This window comes from Parus major, chromosome 2, assembly GCF_001522545.3.
Source record: "Parus major isolate Abel chromosome 2, Parus_major1.1, whole genome shotgun sequence".
Classification (NCBI taxonomy): Eukaryota; Metazoa; Chordata; class Aves; order Passeriformes; family Paridae; genus Parus; species Parus major.
In genome coordinates this window covers 32,685,783-32,702,719 of record NC_031769.1, presented here as the reverse complement: position 1 = coordinate 32,702,719, position 16,937 = coordinate 32,685,783, and the positions used below count along the sequence as shown (strand labels likewise).

Here is a 16,937-nt window from a genome sequence, read left to right as displayed (position 1 = left end):
AGCGGGGGTGGGGGGAGGTGGGCGGGCTGCGCACCGCATCTCCCCGCGGCGGCCCGCAGCGAGCCGCAGAGGAAAGGGGAGTCAGGGAAGGGGACTCGAGGGCGAGTGGGGTGAAAGGAGGCGGCTGCAGCGAGAGAAAAGAGGGAGAGAGAGAGAGAGAAGGATACAGACTTCAATGGTGCCCAGCCGCTTGGGTCTCCCGTCTCCTCCTGGCTCCCGCCCTGCGCGCACTGAGCGGCGGCGGCGGCAGCAACAGCGACATCCGCGGGGGGCTGAGGCGGGGGGTGGGGGCAGGGAGGGAGAGAGAGGGAGAGAGAGGGAGGGAGAGAGAGGGAGGGGGGGGGGGGGAGGGCGGGGAGCGGCGCGGCGGTGGCTGGCGGGGCTGGGCTGGGCGAGCACTGCGCGCCGGCGGCTGTGACGGGGCAGAGCGCACGACGCCGCCGCCGCCTACGCGCGAGCCGCTACAACCTCCGTCCGTCGTCGCCGCCGGCACAGGAGGGGGGCCAAGACGTCTCTCCAACGCGGGGCGAGCGCAGGACCGCGCCAGGCGTCCAAAAGAAGGAAGATGCCTCGCGGCGACAGGGAAAGCGACTGGGTAAGCCTGGGGGAGCGGACGGGTTTGGCGGACCCCGGGAGCCGCGGCCGCCATCATGGCCGCCGCTGCAAATGTGCACCGGGCCGATGCTGCCCGCCGCCGCGGAGCGAGGCCCTCGGTCGGTGGGGCCCGGTGGGCGCCGGGCGCGGGAAGGGCGGGCGAGGAGCGCTGGGGTAGGTTTGAAGCACGCTTGGAGGGACCCCCATTGGAGCTGCGGCCATTTCCCGCGTTGCGGCGGGGAGGCCCGGGCGTAAACGAGGGGCGGGGGGAGGGAAACGGGCTCGGAAACCAGCAGAGCTCTGGGGCCCGAAAAGTCATTCATAAGTGGGAAAAGGGGTCGAGGGAGTCCGCTGGGGAGGCTTCAGTGCGGGCGGGAGATCGCGGGTGGATCCGCGGTGAAGCTGGAAGGGAGAGGGAGCGGAGGGGGCGGGAAAAAAGCCGCTCCAGCGCCATTTCTCTGGCTCGCGGGGCGGCAGCACTCACCCTTTGTCGCGGTGCGTGCAGAGCCGCCGGAGAGAGAAAAAAGAAGGGAGGGAGGGAGGGGATGAAGGAGGGGAGGAGAACAGAGCGGCGGAGCGGGCGGCGCGCCCGATGCCGACGGTGCGGGATAGAGCAGAGCGGGCTGCGGCGAAGTCCGCCTCCCTCCGCCGGGGCCCCGCAATGTGTCGTGCTTGTGTCAAAATCTGTAGTTATCACTTCCTTCTGCCCGGGCGGAGGGGGAAGGGGGCCAGGGCGAGGTTTCGGGGGGCGATGAGCGGGCCCCCCCCCGACTGATATGAACGCCGAGGTTTGAGCCTTCGGGGCCTTTTGTCAATTTCCGGAAAAAACAAACTGACACGGTGCCAGCAGCGTTCGAGGCCGCTTCGGCTGCGCTCGGGCACGTCTCGCGAGCCTGTCGGTTGTCGGAAACTGCCGAGCTGGCTGAAGTAGTCGATGACTTGCTGCGTCTTTCTGTCCGGAAATTGCCGAGCTGGAGCCGAGCGCAATTTTCGCGTGCTGCGGCAGATTCCGGAAATTACCGAAGCGAGCCGAATGGGCTTCCATTCCTGGTTCGGCTTTTTCCGGCGGGTGTCGAAGCGGATAAGCTCTACGAGGACATCTCCTTCGGTTCATTTCGGAGACGGCCATTACTAACGGAGTCGATGACTTTTCATTACGTGATAAATACACGTAGGGGCGTTATTCAGAACTGCAGCCCCTTTGGAGATATTTAAGCTCCAGATCCTGTTTGTTTTTTTTTGTATTTTTCCCTTTTTTTTTTTTTTTTTTTTTTTTTTCCTTTTTTTTTTTTTTTTTTTTTTTTAATTAAACCTCGGAAGCGAGTCCGGGCTGGAGTAGGAGGGCGCTAACACTACGCTAAGCTGAATTTCAAATTACGTAACAGCGCAGGCAGCCATTACCGACCGGTTGTACGGTACTCTCGAGCAGGAATACGTAAACCATGAAGAACATGGTACGTGGAATGGGAGGATTTAGAGTTTGCTTTTAAGGAGGGAGACGCGATTGCTTGTGCAGACGAAGTGAATTTTTTCGGGGCTGGGAATTACAAGCAAGCTTGAGTCCGCGCAAGTCCGGGCGCTGCTGTCGGGTCGCAACGCGGGGCGGATGCTGGATGCCTTTGCGCAGAGGAAGGTTCTGGAAGCGGCGGCTGGGGCTGGCGCGCAGCCGGGCGAGGTGGCGGAAGCTGCGGTAACCGCGCATGGCGGACAAGCGCGTTCTTGAGCCCGTGGCCATGGCTATTAGCTGCGCTGCTGCTGAGGTGTCGTCGGAGGAGGGGGAGTTGGAGCTCCGCGAGCCGGGGGCCGTCTTGGCCCCGCGAGACGCGGAGCGGCCGAGGCGGCGCTACGGGTAATGGCGGTGGCGAAGGGGAGGGGTAAAATGGCGGCCTGGCCCAGACTCGCGGCTGCGAGGGGCAGTGGGGATCGCTCCGGCAGAGCTGGCAGGGTGGGGGCCACCTGTAGACGTCTGGTATCTACGGGGGCGAGAAGGAGCGCGGGAAAGGTCATAATACTGTGTGCGGAGGTCCACGCTAGAAGCAATTTGCAGCGCTCACCCTGGAGGCGGCGGCTGCTCGCGGGCGCCATTTTCCCCGCCTGGCTCGGGACTCCGGTGTTCCCGTTGCCGCCACATGGCGGAGCCGGCGCGGCCGCTGCGTCCCGGCCGACAGAGGCGGCGGGCGAGCAGCCGCTGAGGGGTTGCAGAGCCTTGGAATTAAGGGATCTCCCTCGCTTGTCTCCGGTAAACATTTTTGGTACCCGAATTCTTAATTCTGCATTCAGCGTGGATTTTGTGTGCACAGGTTATTGCTGTAAAACACTTTTCCTTGGTCTGGTGATCAATTTTTCAGTAGGGGTTGTGCGTTTTCTTGTCCTTCTAAGTTTCTTCAAGCATGTGAAGGAAAGCTTGAAATTCACGCGGATGAAGATCCTACAGAGATTGTAAAAGTTTCCTCTGGCCCTTGGTTTCTGCCACAATAGTACTGCTTATTGTGGAAATCTTGAAAGAAGTGTTAATATCAGCTTTTATATTGTGGCCCTTCATAGGTATGAGGTGACTGTGTCTTTACCAAGAGAGTATTTTATACCTCAGGATTCTAAGAGGTACTGGCATGGTGATAATAGTTACTGTTGTACATTTTACACTTTCAGCACATACTTTAGATGGGCAGAACTCTCTGGTCTCTGGTGGGAGATTAGTGTTAGGCTAGCCAGAGTTTCTTGAAACTGGCTCGTTTTAAGACAAATAGCTTCTCCGCATCTAGAGTTTGTTTGCGTGGTAGTGGAGCAGCATGTGTGTACTGTTTTTGCACAATAGTTTTCATTAAAGAACTGGCAATGAATTTTGTTATTCCTGTGTTCTGACGTGTGGTAACTAGCTGTTCTGGGTAGGGCATGATCCTAAATGCATCTGTAAATGCATTACTATTCTCTTCAATTTCTGTTACGTGTAGTATATTTTTATCATTGTTACAGCTGGTAGATTCCATTTTTTCCTTGAGTTCTGTTTTTAGCTGTTTTCGGGGGAAAATGTAACATTGGAAAAATCCTACCTACCCACTACATTTTTTTGATTCTAATTATTTTTATAATAATGTCCATTATTAAGTGCATAGTAACTGATTATATAGAAAAAGTGTCTTTTGTAGACCTATGAAACTTTAAGCAAGTGGTCCCTAATTCTAAAGCAGCAGAGCTAAAGGGAGGATTTTTGTTTATTTTTTTTCTTTCCAGTATTTAAAATGTATAAAATCAAATATATATCCAGTTGCTTAAATTTTTTTCTTTGCCATCTTATTCAAAATTAATAAATTAGAGTATGATATATGATGAATGTATGATTTTTTTAAATACTTGTATAATACGCAGTGTTCTTTCATTTGTTACTTTTATGGAATAAGGTGAAGGAAATAGCTTTAAAACATGTGTCTGCTGCTTTTAAACTTTTCTCATTTTGCCTGTCTGTGCAAGGAGAAGACAGTACTAGCTTTCTTTGCGTTCCTAGCAAAAAACCCCAAACAGATTCAACAGCAGATTCCAAGTATTTTCAAGAGAAATTTGGACTGATTAGTCTCAAATAGAGTATGTGGAGGAGAGAGGGGAGAAAGTTAACTTCTGTGTCAGACTGCAGTATGTCAAGGTGGTAATACAGAGGTGTATTTTGAAAAAAAAAAAAAAAAAAAGTTGGTTTGTTTCTGCCTACAGCAGTTGTCTTCTGTTATATGCATTTTGATGCAGGCCTACTTTGGACAATCTCAGAAAATGTGTTGGTCTACATGCACATTACCTTAATACTTCTAAAAGCATATGTGCACTGAAGTATTTTGTTGTTTTCTTAGCCTCATTGTTTTTCTAGTTTCCGTTTTAAATTTATGTTAATGCCCATTGCACAGTTAATCATGCTGTGCTTGTCAGTTACACCTACTGCTGCAATGTTTAATTTGCATAAAAAATAATCGCCACACTAAAGAAAACACAACCAAGCACCCAAGCAGATTTTCTTGATTTTTAAAAGTTAGTTGACAGTATAAAGCTGAAGTGATTTGGTTTGAGTTCTTTTCAAAACAGCATTCCAAAATAGTAAATTGTTGAAGGGGACTACTTTTTAATGCATTTTTTAATTGTTTGGCATGAAATTTTCACATGTATGAACTAGTGATACTTTTGTATGTAGAACCCAGCAATTAAAAGGGCTGCTCAGTATAAAAAGTTACTCAAGTATTTTGAGTAAAAGTTGAAGTTGTCCTTTCTACTTCTGTTTACCACTAAATACAAAACAGTAAATGCATTTCCTTATTACTGGTCCAGTTTTTTGTTGGGTTTGTTAGGGCTTTTTTATAATGTGCTTGTCATTGCAAAAGAGATTTCTGCTGAACAAGTGCAGTGATAATTTCTGTGCAAGGAAATAAATTCTTACTGAAACTGTGATTTATGTTAGTGGATATGAATATGTATTATTCAAATTTTACTTTAAAGGGAATTATTTTAATACTGCTGTTGAGGGTGTATAGGTTTGTTGCTAATTCCAGCAGTGTGGGATCCCAGATTAATTCTACAGATTATTTGCTTTCTTTTGTTTTAGTAATTATGGAGAGAATATGAATTGTTAACCTGTTGTAGAACATATTTAGATGTACTGAATTTAATTTTTTTTATTTACAATGTATTTGATGAATAGTATGGTAGTATTCATGTAAAACAGTTGAAGCCAGAATGGTTTTTAGAAATGAATGTTACCTGGGATGGAATCAGGTAGTATAAATTAATATTTCCTGCAATAAAAGCAAATCCCAAAGAACAAATCCCAAAGTTCTCATTTTCATTTTCTTTAAAAAAGCATCTCATATGGGTCTTTGAGAAGAATATTCTGAAAGTCTTCAAGTGTGGTCCCTTGCTCTTGATATCTAGAGGGAGAGATGGGAATAAGGACTAGAAAAAATCTGTAAAAGTGGACCTGCAGAATTGCATAAATTGCTTCGTTTCTTTAATAGGGATAGAACCTTTAGAAGAGCTAGGTCTCATCTTTGAGACCTAGAAAATCTCAAGAAAATCTTGCTTAGTGTCTGATTTGCTAATGCAGAAGAGGTGTTTTAAATTATATTAATGTAATCTTTTTTCTGTGGCAGAGGGAAAAGGAGCAGTTCCGCAAACTGTTTATTGGCGGCTTAAGCTTTGAAACCACAGAAGAAAGCTTGAGGAGTTACTATGAGCAATGGGGAAAGCTTACAGACTGTGTGGTAAGTTTAGCATACTAATACATAGCAATGGCATGGAATGTGAAAGAATTTTAAATGGGGAGTTTGTTTTCTGAATAGCTTAGAGAAGGTGGAATATTAGATTTTAATGCTACTGTTGGTTGGTTTATACACAGTTCAGTCTGTTGTAGCAATGCATACATTTTTCTCTTGCAAACTTGATAGAGTTAGGGAGAATTCACAATCTGTTTTCTGTAGAATTCTCTCAGATTATCTCTAACCACTGATTTCAGTAGTTGAACTTTGAAATATCATTGGCTAAGTGCATTAGGAAGTGCTTACACAGCTAAACCATTTCTGTATGCACTGTGTTAGTGTGTGTCTTTTAAATACCAACAGGGATAGTGGCTCTGGGAGAAATTCTCCACTGAATTGTCTTAAGAGTAGTAAATCATAACACAGATTTAAAGTCTGGTCTTCATAAAGTTTAAAAGAAATTACATCTATGACTTTCCCCCCCCCCCCCAAAAACGAACATAAATATAAATATTCCTCCCTGATCTAGCAGCATTTCTGAGTTAACTGAGTTTGGAGGGCAACAGGTTTCAATTTCTTTGATCCCAAGCAGTGTCATTCATATGTTAAATCAGCAGAGCCTGGTATTTTAATTGCATTTAGGAATCAAAGCTAAGAAAATGTACATTAAGCTTACACACTTAACTCCAGATGCTGTTAGCAAAAAGCTTAACATTAGACAGTTATATGTAATTTTGTAATTTAAATGTGTTTATTTGTTTTAGGTAATGAGGGATCCTGCAAGCAAAAGATCAAGGGGTTTTGGTTTTGTAACATTCTCTTCCATGGCTGAAGTTGATGCAGCTATGGCTGCAAGACCTCACACAATTGATGGAAGGGTGGTTGAGCCTAAGAGAGCTGTGGCTAGAGAGGTGAGTATGGCTTTGAAAGCAGATGCTTCTCCTGCTTTGAAAAATTGCTGTTCTGGTCCGAAAGGCATTGTTCTTGTTTGAGATAACCTCGGTTTAAATTGCCTAGTTAAAAGCCCATAGTTGGGGCACTATTTCCCACACTTTTGGCCTCTTACATAAATATCTGTTCTTATTGTGAATTACATTGAATGTTATTCTGGCTGTGGAATCATATCTGCAAGGGACATACGGGATCTCAAAACAGTGTTGTAGAAAACATGTTGAATGTCTGTAATTATGCAAATTCTGAAGTAACTCTTCTCTGGAATAGTTACTAAGCCTCAAATTAATTAACTCCTGTCAGTCTTTCTGACTATTCCAAGATCTTCTTGAGGTATTGCTAAAAGGTAAATAAAAACAGAGAATGTAACAAGGAAGCTTTTCCAGTGGTGATGTAGAGAATCATCTGTGGACTTGTGCTGGTTTTAGCCCCAGTCATACTTGATTTCCACTTTAGGGTACAAATTAGGAATATGTGTACAGGAACGAGGTGAACCTGTAAGCCAGGTTACTGTGGCACAGAGGTACTTGAAGAGCAAGTGTGGATTATAAGGCAAGTTCTGTTCACCACACAGAAGCTCTGTGAGGGTTTACCAGATTAAGCTTGGACTGAGGTTTTAATACATTTGGACTGATGAACTTGAATTGAATGTCCCAAAGGTATGGGGAAATGGAAATTGTGATCCCTGGTGCCCCTGTGTAGCTATCCCAATTTTCTTTCCATTCTCTGCAGAATGCAGGTTTGGTTAGCATATGGAAAAAGATAATTACAGCAGTGTGTCTGTATACTGTTTAATGGTGTTAAAATGCATAGTTGTGAGTTTGCTGAGCTTGAAGGACCTTGATACAAGTGCAGTGTGGGTTCACTTCTGTTGAGGAATTGGGCAGAAGAAGCTGAGGCATCTTCATTTAAATAATTATAAAAATCATGCTCTAACTTAAGTCATTAAATACTTGCAGTTCTTTTCAAACAGTTGAGCTGTATAGTTTTTCAGAGCTTTTATAGGGCTTTGACATAAAGGGGGAGGAAAAATCTCCAAGTAATGCTGTGTTACTTTCCTCTCAGAAGGCCCCCTAAATAAGCTTGCAAGGTCATGCCTCTTAAAAGGGCTGCACCTTAGTGCTTGAAGAATCCTAGTTTATCTGAATTCTGTTGTTGAAATACTGGTAATACTAGTGCTTTGTGAAAATGTTTTTCTTTGTGCTAATTTAAAAAGTTCTTTTAACAGGAGTCTGGAAAACCTGGTGCTCATGTTACTGTGAAAAAATTATTTGTTGGTGGTATTAAAGAGGACACTGAGGAGCACCACCTTCGTGACTACTTTGAGGAATATGGAAAAATTGATACTATTGAAATCATTACTGACAGACAGTCTGGTAAAAAGAGGGGGTTTGGATTTGTTACATTTGATGACCATGATCCTGTGGACAAAATTGTATGTAAGTAATTTCACTATTTCCTTGGATAGTATTAATTCTTGCAGCATTAATTAGTGTAAAGCTAAACTTGCAGATAATGGGATTAGTTACATGCCTGTATATTTACTACATCATAGGTTGCTGAATTGTGGGGGAACATGGATTTCAAATAAGTACGGTCAACCTTATTTAAAAAACATATGGTATATTGTGTTCTTTATATGATTCAGAATGTGTTTGTATTGGAAGTCTAAACTCTGACTTGTTGCCAGTTGAATGCTCATAGCCTTTTATTTGATACGGTTACAGTGCAGAAGTATCACACCATCAATGGCCATAATGCAGAAGTAAGGAAAGCTCTCTCTAGACAGGAAATGCAGGAGGTTCAAAATTCTAGGAGTGGGAGAGGAGGTATGTACAAGTAATGGTTAATGGTTTGTGGTTGATTTTTCTGTTCACTTTCAACAATCTCACTACTTATAAACGTTAAACTGATACAGGGAACTTCGGTTTTGGTGATGCTCGTGGAGGCGGTGGCAACTTTGGTCCAGGACCTGGCAGCAATTTCAGAGGGGGAGCCGGTAAGACAGGCATGTTTGTAACATTTACATTTTTTACCTTATTAATACCGTCTTTCTGGTTCTGGATAACTTTGGATGCTGTGGCGCTATTTAACTTAAACACAGCTATAACAGTGAAGAGAATTTTTGGGAAAAGTAACTTGGAAGTGGAGTTGTATTCTGATTTTTGTTTTGTTTTGGTTGTGTTTTTTGAGTTATTTGTTTGTTTTTGGTTTTTTTTTAAGCTATTGAAAGCCAAAAGTAACCTTAATACTTGCCAAATAGGCCAGAGATTTCTTTGATTCTATGCAGTGCTTGCCTGACCTTTTAAAACTGGGTACTTGCAAATGCAAGAAAAGGAAAAATGTAGAGCAATGATTGGTTCTTAATTGGTAATTTGAGATTTAGTTCTTAAAAGGTCATAAGGGTTTGAGAATTCGACTAGTTGGCTACAGGTAAATTGAAGTCCTTTGGGGTTTTTTCTCTCGATAGATGGATATGGAAGTGGCCGTGGATTTGGTGATGGATATAACGGATACGGTGGAGGACCTGGAGGTTAGTTTGCTGTTTCAGTGGTGATTTTTTTCTCATTAAGAAACACTTCCATACTTATATCTGTATGTATAAAGTTCATCTGAATTACCTGAGCCATTTTTTTGGCTATAAGAAGTGTACATGTTTGTTGGCTTATGTCAGATTTCCATATGGCAATTTGTATGGTTATTTCTTGGACAACACTTCTTTCCTTTAGGACAGGAATGAGTCTTAAATTTCCTGGAAAGTGAAGATTTACTTAAACCTTTTAGTTGAGGTCTTTAGGCATTCTGGTGGGATTTGGTCATAGTTCAGTTAGGGTGGGAGTTGGTATGTGCTTTAAAAAAATACTGCTCATAGAAATTTCTTTACAAAACTACTATTCTTTCTCTTTGTTCTTCTAAACAGAAATACCCTTCGTGTATAAATTGAAAGCATTCCATGTTGAAAAGTTAATTTAAAAGGATTATATTCTCACAGGTGGCAACTTCGGTGGCAGTCCTGGTTATGGTGGAGGAAGAGGAGGCTATGGTGGAGGAGGACCTGGATATGGCAACCAGGGTGGAGGCTATGGAGGTGGTTATGACAACTATGGAGGAGGTAACATTTAGGCTTAAAACATTCAAGCATTTCAGTTACAAATCACTGCTAGTCATTTGAGGTTGGGGGGAGGGAGGGATGTTTGTAAGTGTTGTGTAAGGAAGCTGTTGTTTTTCAAGTAGTACGAAATAGAATGAAAACATTGTTTGGTGCACACACTGCTGGAATATATGTGTGATTTTTTTACTTAATGTAGAATTTTTATAATGGGGTGTCCTGGGAGTGTTGTATCCATTTTAGTTCACCTAGGTATTTCTACACTTTCGTGTTGATAATGCAGGCAATTACGGAAGTGGAAACTATAATGATTTTGGCAACTACAACCAACAACCTTCAAATTATGGTCCGATGAAGAGTGGAAATTTTGGTGGCAGCCGGAACATGGGGGGACCATATGGTGGAGGTATTGTTCATGTTGTGTATGTTTCCTTGCAGCTGGAGTGGGTGGACTTCTAGGACTTCAGGGGAAATAGAAGATAAGATGTAGGGGTGGTAACTGTTTAGAACTAAAAAAATAGATAGGCTGAGATTAGGTATTAGGAAAAAAATGACTGTGAGGGTGATGAGGCAGTGGAACAGGTTGCTCAGAGGTGATGTGAGTGCCCCATTGCTGGTAGTGTTCATGATGGGGTTAGATGGGGCTTAAGAGTATCCTGGTCTAGTGACAGATAACCCTGCCCATGGCAGAGGGGTTGGAATGAGATGACCTTGAAAGGTCCTTTCCAACCCAGGTCAGTCTCTATGATTCCAAGATGGATATGTAGAAATTTGGTAACTTCTGCAATAGATGGACTGCAGTGTCTGTGTTCTTTCTGCAAGTTGGGTTCAGTGTCTCATTTTGAGATTGTAAAGCTTGTCTCAGGGAAAATTACTATTTTGAAACCGATAAAATGTACTAACTTTTCCCATAGTGTTTCAGTTTTGAGTTAAAGGATGCTATTTCATGTTGTTTGCTGTCAGCTCACATTATTTGTGGAGAGTCTAGTTACTTAATTTCCAGCATGTTTGCTGTGATTTCTTTCTACCCTCCTCCTGTGTCTTTTTTTCTGACACTCCTGCTTTTTGTTGTCTAAATGTTACTTAATGTGAAATGCTAGGTTTGTGGAATGGAAACAGAAACATGAAGCCCTTTCTTCTGTGGTTTAGCTGCAAGCAAATTCAGCCCTCACAGGCTTAAGACAGCACAGTGCATCAAATTACATGTGGCACTGTTGAATCTTCTAAGATTTCATCATGTAGTTTCTTCCTGTGGCAGTCCTTGGAGGTTCTTTAGAGGAAGACAGTGAAATGGTAGAAGTCTTTGTTGTATATGCTGTCATTGGAAGTAAAGCAGATGTTACTGTTCATTCAGTCGCTTTGATTGATTGTTTCAGTCAGAAACTCCTAGATTGAAAAATGTAGTGATGGGACCATTCTGTTTCTTGTTCTGCAACTGCAGGAAACTATGGTCCAGGGGGCAGTGGAGGAAGTGGTGGATATGGAGGGAGGAGCCGTTACTGAGTTTCCTCAAGCATGCCATGGGTAAGTATGATTTTAAGTGTTATAATTGCAGTGATTCTTGAGAGTAGCTGCAGGAGTTAAAAGCTTTTTAGGATATTATCTTTCCTTTAAAAAATGGTTAGATGAATAATTTCATAACCTATTTTTTTACTCTTTACTTCTGTTGAAACAGGCTTCACTGTATAAATAGGAGAGGATGAGAGCCCAGAGGTAACAGAACAGCTTCAGGTTATCGAAATAACAATGTTAAGGAAACACTTATCTCAGTCATGCATAAATATGCAGTGGTATGGCAGAAGACACCAGAGCAGATGCAGAGAGCCATTTTGTGAATGGATTTGGATTATTTAATAACATTACCTTACTGTGGAGGAAGGATTGTAAAAATGCCTTTGAGACAGTTTCTTAGCTTTTTAATTGTTGTTTCTTTCTAGTGGTCTTTGTAAGTGTAGAAGCATTCCTTTGATAATGTTAAATTTGTAAGTTTCAGGTGACATGTGAAACCTTTTTTAAGATTTTTCTCAAAGTTTTGAAAAGCTTTTAGCCAGGATCATGGTGTAATAAGACATAACGTTTTCCTTTTAAAAATTTAAGTGCGTGTGTAGAGTTAAGAAGCTGTTGTACATTTATGATTTTAATAAAATAATTCTAAAGGAAATATTGTGTAATTTTAGATTTTTTTTTAATACTGTAAAATAATAAGGCAAGGAGTGGGTAGTATAAGGTCCCACATAATACAAAGCTATTGTTGTACGTGTAAAATTTAATGCTGGTGAGAAAAAGTATGTTGTCTGTAAATTACCAGGTTTAAAATATCTAGGTAACTTAAGGGGTATCTCTGCAAGGAGAAACACCTTTTTAGATTTTTTAGATGCTGCTTCTTCAATGGCAAGGAAAGGAAAAACCCCCAGCAAGGTACTCTTCCAGGGACGCAGGTCTAGTACAAGAGAACTCTTGAAAACGTCACTAAAAGTTCAGCCAGTCTTAAAAAGCTGTGCTGTATCTCTGCAAAGCTTTAACTACGGTAGATTGTTTATAAGGATGGCAACGAAGGCTGAGGGTGTAGAGCAAAATAGTTCTAAGCTTCAGTTAAACTTCTTTAGGTAAGATCTTATTTACTTTTCCTTTCTTAATGTTTCAAAACCAAGAAACTAATAATGTATGACAGTATTCTTTCAGTATAGTGATTATCTTTATGTAGTTTAACATAGCAATGATTTGAGTTAACAATTACAAATTGAAAAGAAACTTGTGAATCCTGTTTTCTTGTATTATTAAATTTTTTACAAAAAAAAATTGTTAATTTCAGCTACTTAACATATTTTTTTCCTACTGGAATCTAGCTATGATATGAACCCTGGACAAGCATAGACTGCTGCCACTGTACACTGCTACAGTTGAACAAATGAGACCTGCAAGTGTCCATTAGTAAAGCTTTGCAAGGGTTCCATCCCTGGTGTTGGTAGTTAAATGGTAGGTCACAAGTTAATTAAATCATACAACTTTATTTTTGCATCCTGCAACATTTTCTTTTTTCTTGGGAGTCTATGCATTATGGTGGTTGCAAGGTAATGCAATGAAGGTAGTTCTGTGCTGTTGAAAATGAACTATGTTGTTATGTGTCTTGTCTGCTGTAATCTATTCTATATAACACATTTCATCCTGAAGGTTCCCAAGTAACTGTAGACTGTTTACGTGTAAGGAAAAATTGCACCACAGAATACATCTGCCTCTGTGAAGGAATGTGTCGTCCATTCTTTTAACAACTGCATAAGCAGTTCTTTAGGAGGGGAAGTGAAACCTTCAAATGAAACTGCAGGTGGTATTTCATAAGCGTACAATGTATATATGTAAATTGGAATTTGGCTAGAATGTTGAGGTTTCCACCATTTTTTATAGTTCTTGCAGCTAACAAACCTTAGTGCCAAATTTAGTCAGCCTTACTCTCACTGCATTGAATATTTGCACCTCAAATTGATGGAAATTTATCAAGTAATGAATGAGTTATTCAGAGTAAGGGTGGCATACTTTATTTACTAGATTTGGTTTTTAAATAAAAATCAACAAAACCTATCAAAAAAAAAGGCAACCAAAAACGCCTTAATTTCAAAGTTCATTGCCTGTAAAAGGCTACCCATTGAAGAACGTGGACTCAGCTAAAAAAAGTCCTGTTCCTTTTGTGTTAGACACACCAGTGAACTGCTTATACTTTTTTTTTTAAAAATGGCTGAAGTTCCCCTATTGGTAATTTGGTTTAGACATATGTGATAAACATCTTCAGATACACTTTTTTTTTCTTTGGCAGGAAGGTGCCATGCTGCAGGTAACTAATGAAGAAGTGGTCAACCACAGAAACGCTTCAAGAAATAAGAAATTCTGTATCATCAGAAAATAGTTGTTTTTGCTGCCTTCATTAAAAATCTAGAGGTTAAATGAATACTGATAAAACATCACAATTAGTACAGCTCCCTGTAATGATGGGTTTTTTAAATTACAGTAATAATGTCTTGTAAACCTTTCGAATAAAATTCAGATTCGTTAGGAGAAACAAATCACTAATGTTAAAATAGCAAACATTCTGTGAGTAGAAAGTTTAACTACATATATTTATAACTTTCATAGCTTTAAAATAAAGTATTTTTATACCAAAGTAGTTCTAGTGTAATGCTTAATAAAAATTTAGTGTGTATTTAACATTAAATAATGTTTATGTTTAGACCCTTTCATGATTTGAAACATTCCATTTTGAGGTGAATTTAAAACAGAATCAGTTTGACACGTGTGTTCATGGAACTTGTTTCTCTGACCATGGGCATCTGTTCTCTTTTGGGAGAAACAGTGCTGCAAATTTAAAGTGCTAATATCTGTGCTGTTGGACACAAGTGCTTAAAAGTAGCTTTTTTTTGGCTGTGTTTTATATTACCTCATACTTGCGTGTTAACAAAACTACGACCTAAGTCAATTTGTCAGATGCAATAGGACAAGAGCTTTATCCTTTTCATTTTTAAAGAGCTTTGAGCATGAAGACAGACATGCTGTACAAAACTCTATTACCCATAGGTGCATCTGGGGGCAGAAGAAAAATACCAAAACAAAAAATGACAAACCAAATGAAACTACTAAAACAAACACCAAGTGTGAGCTTGGGAAAGCTTCAGCTGGGGAGTGTATCTTGAGGTTATACTATTTTAACATCTATCTTTATGCATGGTTTATTCAAAACTTGAAATTTATATGCTTTGGCAGAATCATCGTGTCTTTAACCTTTATAATACTGTTTAAGGATTCACATACAATTTTTTTCTGTTTAAGCTGAACTTTGAAATACTTGAATAGGTGACCGGTGGGCTGCAACGGAAGTAGAAAACGAAGATGCACAAATCTCCTTTACTTTCTTCTTTCCAACAGAATGACCAGATCATAAGGAATTTGCCTTCTTTCCTATAACATAGATGTAGTTGATGAAAGTTTTTTCTTTACAGTTGCCAAGTCCACATTCATACACCATTTTAAAGAACTAACAAAACCACTTAAAAGGGCAGTAATTATTTTTCTGTTTAAAATACTATTTCAGTAGTTTAATAACAAGGTTTAATATCTACTCTAATTGAGCATGGTTTCCATAATGAGTACTGTCTTATTTTGATCTGTTGGCACTGAGGGAACGGAGTGTACAGGGGGACAGCACTGCACAAGAGTGAAGTTACTGGATATTTAAAGTTGAGGTTTGAAAACCTGGTGTATTTTAAGTTTTCTGATGTCCTACTGTTGAACTTCCACAACTTTTCTCTTGGTGTGGTCTTAAAAATTAGGCATGTGACAGTCAACAATGTTCACCAATGAATGTGGTGAGGGAAGTCACAGTTCCGAGTCAGCCTGATACTGGAAGTTTTTAGCAACTTCAAATAAAAGCACTATTGTGTGGTCAGTCACTGGTCATCAATTTGTAGCCAATGGATTCTTACTTTTATCAAGTAGGATTTTGTCACTACAGACTTTGTCTTCCAAGTAAGTGTAACATTACAGTGTTTCCAGGTACTAACAGCTGAGGATCAGGTTGTCAGTACTAAGTCCAGCTTTCCCCCAGTGAACACTTTGTGCAGCAAACTGAGGGAAGAAAAGAAAAACAACAGAACTTGTTGATAACTGGTGTGTGAGCCAAAGACCACCCAAAAATAGTATTACTTGTATTTATAAAATGATGGTGAAAAAAGGTCAGTAGTAGGGTTCTGGCCACTCAGACTTTGTGTTACTTACAATGAAAGTTGAATTTTACTTCTATTGTGCTGCAGGTGCTAAAAAACATTCAAGAAAATGTGAACAATTGCCGTTACACTGTGAAACGAACAGGACTTGAACTTTGTGATGTGTAGGAAAGACTGTATTCTTTAAGTATGATGATGAATGTACATGATCTCTTGGTGATGAAATTATACCACTTCTGGGAAAGAAAACCCAAGCCCCAGAAATGGATCTGAATTTTCAAACCGTTATCAACAGAGTTTGTTTTGGCAGCTGGACCTCATTGGTGGAGGATCATTTAGTAGGAACATATTGGGGCTGTACATTCCCTGCAGGTTTAGTGTTTCAGTTCATTTTTGAAGCAGAGTGTGTGATGCAAGTGGAACCCTGTAGTAGTGCTGTTGCTTCTTTTCTGCCTAAGGGAGATGGCTGTTCCTCTTCAGCCATGTTTTTTCAACTATACCATTCAGTGTGTCTAGGAATGCATAGGAGTGTCATATGGAAGGGTTTGCCTGGGTAATGATCTGTTTTGCCAGAAGTACTGTCCCTTTTAATGGCCATGTTTTTACTTTGCAGCTACTGTTGGTTTGTGTTGCACAGAAGTATTGTCAGGAGTTACTCCAGTTAATGGAGCAAGAACTGGTTTCTCTATCAGCAGTAAAATTAACAGTGTATAAATACTTGTGTGACTTGCCTGACAGAGTGCTGTGAATATACTAGGTCAGCAGTGTTTGGGCACCTCACAAGCTAGCTTGTGTGACCTCCCATGCTGCTCCACTGTGCAAAAAGGTGACTGGGAGAAAGTCCTAGAAAATTGCTGTTACCAGCACTCTCCCCCTTGCTTGGTTCATTTTGGGGCACTGAATGAAAATGGGTGGCTGATGGACATCAGAGTTCTAGTAGATGTGCCGCAGGTGTCAAGTTGCAGTACTTCATGAGGTACACTACAGTAGTAAGACTTCACATGGTTACATCTGCCATCTCTATTTGGTTTACATAATAAAAGTTTTTCACTACACCCTGCTGTTGAGTGTCCTGTTGCCTCATTTATAGGTCTCTGCCACCTCTCCTCAAGATCGTTAGAGCTGTACTTATTCTTAGAGAAAGAACTAATGTGTGTGTGTGTTTTGGGACAAAGATTGACAGGTTGATACTCATGAAGTGCTTTGTCCTTTCCTCATTAAAGTTTTTTCTGGTTCCCCGTCTAAAACTAGATTGTAAGCTCTTGAGCAGGAACATCCTTAGCTTGTAAAGTTTGGCGTTGTAAAGAGCCAGAACTATTGAATAAAACCTAAAACCCAAAACGTTAA

At 41.2% G+C, this 16,937-nt stretch overlaps 2 protein-coding genes across 14 annotated transcripts in view; one reads left to right on the top strand and one right to left on the bottom strand.

Moving 5' to 3' along the window:
- Positions 1 to 1,202, bottom strand: part of CBX3 (chromobox 3) — a 14,051-nt gene extending 12,849 nt beyond the window's left edge. Inside the window, exon 1 of one of the 5 annotated variants that reach the window (XM_015617436.3) lies at positions 1,079 to 1,202. The gene's annotated coding sequence lies outside the window, so the exon portion shown is untranslated. Of the gene's footprint in view, positions 1 to 171; positions 303 to 1,078 lie in introns of those variants that run through there. The other 4 variants (XM_015617435.3, XM_015617434.3, XM_015617433.3 and 1 more) reach the window with 4 other exon arrangements.
- On the top strand, positions 346 to 16,937 carry HNRNPA2B1 (heterogeneous nuclear ribonucleoprotein A2/B1). Of its 9 annotated transcripts, none has more exons than XR_001519315.2 (13): positions 346 to 595; positions 5,718 to 5,828; positions 6,587 to 6,733; positions 8,002 to 8,212; positions 8,501 to 8,602; positions 8,692 to 8,781; positions 9,244 to 9,306; positions 9,766 to 9,885; positions 10,166 to 10,288; positions 11,324 to 11,406; positions 11,558 to 12,488; positions 12,729 to 12,858; positions 13,691 to 16,650. XR_001519315.2 is itself a non-coding variant. In XM_015617426.1 (11 exons), the coding sequence occupies exons 1-10, from the start codon at positions 566 to 568 to the stop codon at positions 11,383 to 11,385; spliced, it is 1,050 nt and encodes a 349-aa protein (XP_015472912.1). In that variant the 5' UTR covers positions 403 to 565; the 3' UTR covers positions 11,386 to 11,406; positions 11,558 to 12,043. The 9 variants fall into 9 exon arrangements, 4 of the variants coding, with proteins under 4 accessions (XP_015472912.1, XP_033367774.1, XP_033367773.1 ...); XR_001519319.3 differs by lacking the exon at positions 346 to 595 and adding an exon at positions 1,888 to 2,048; XR_004495809.1 differs by lacking the exon at positions 346 to 595 and adding an exon at positions 2,462 to 2,833 and having other exon boundaries at positions 8,692 to 8,772.

What these genes read in the sequence shown, in the direction of transcription:
- HNRNPA2B1 (XM_033511882.1), top strand. Translation starts at nt 2,474, where the DNA reads ATGGCGGCCTGGCCCAGACTCGCGGCTGCGAGGGGCAGTGGGGATCGC. An exon ending in GAAAGCTTACAGACTGTGTG is followed by an intron (nt 5,829 to 6,586) that starts GTAAGTTTAGCA and finishes TATTTGTTTTAG; the next exon opens with GTAATGAGGGATCCTGCAAG. An exon ending in AGGGGGAGCCGGTAAGACAG is followed by an intron (nt 8,782 to 9,243) that starts GCATGTTTGTAA and finishes TTCTCTCGATAG; the next exon opens with ATGGATATGGAAGTGGCCGT.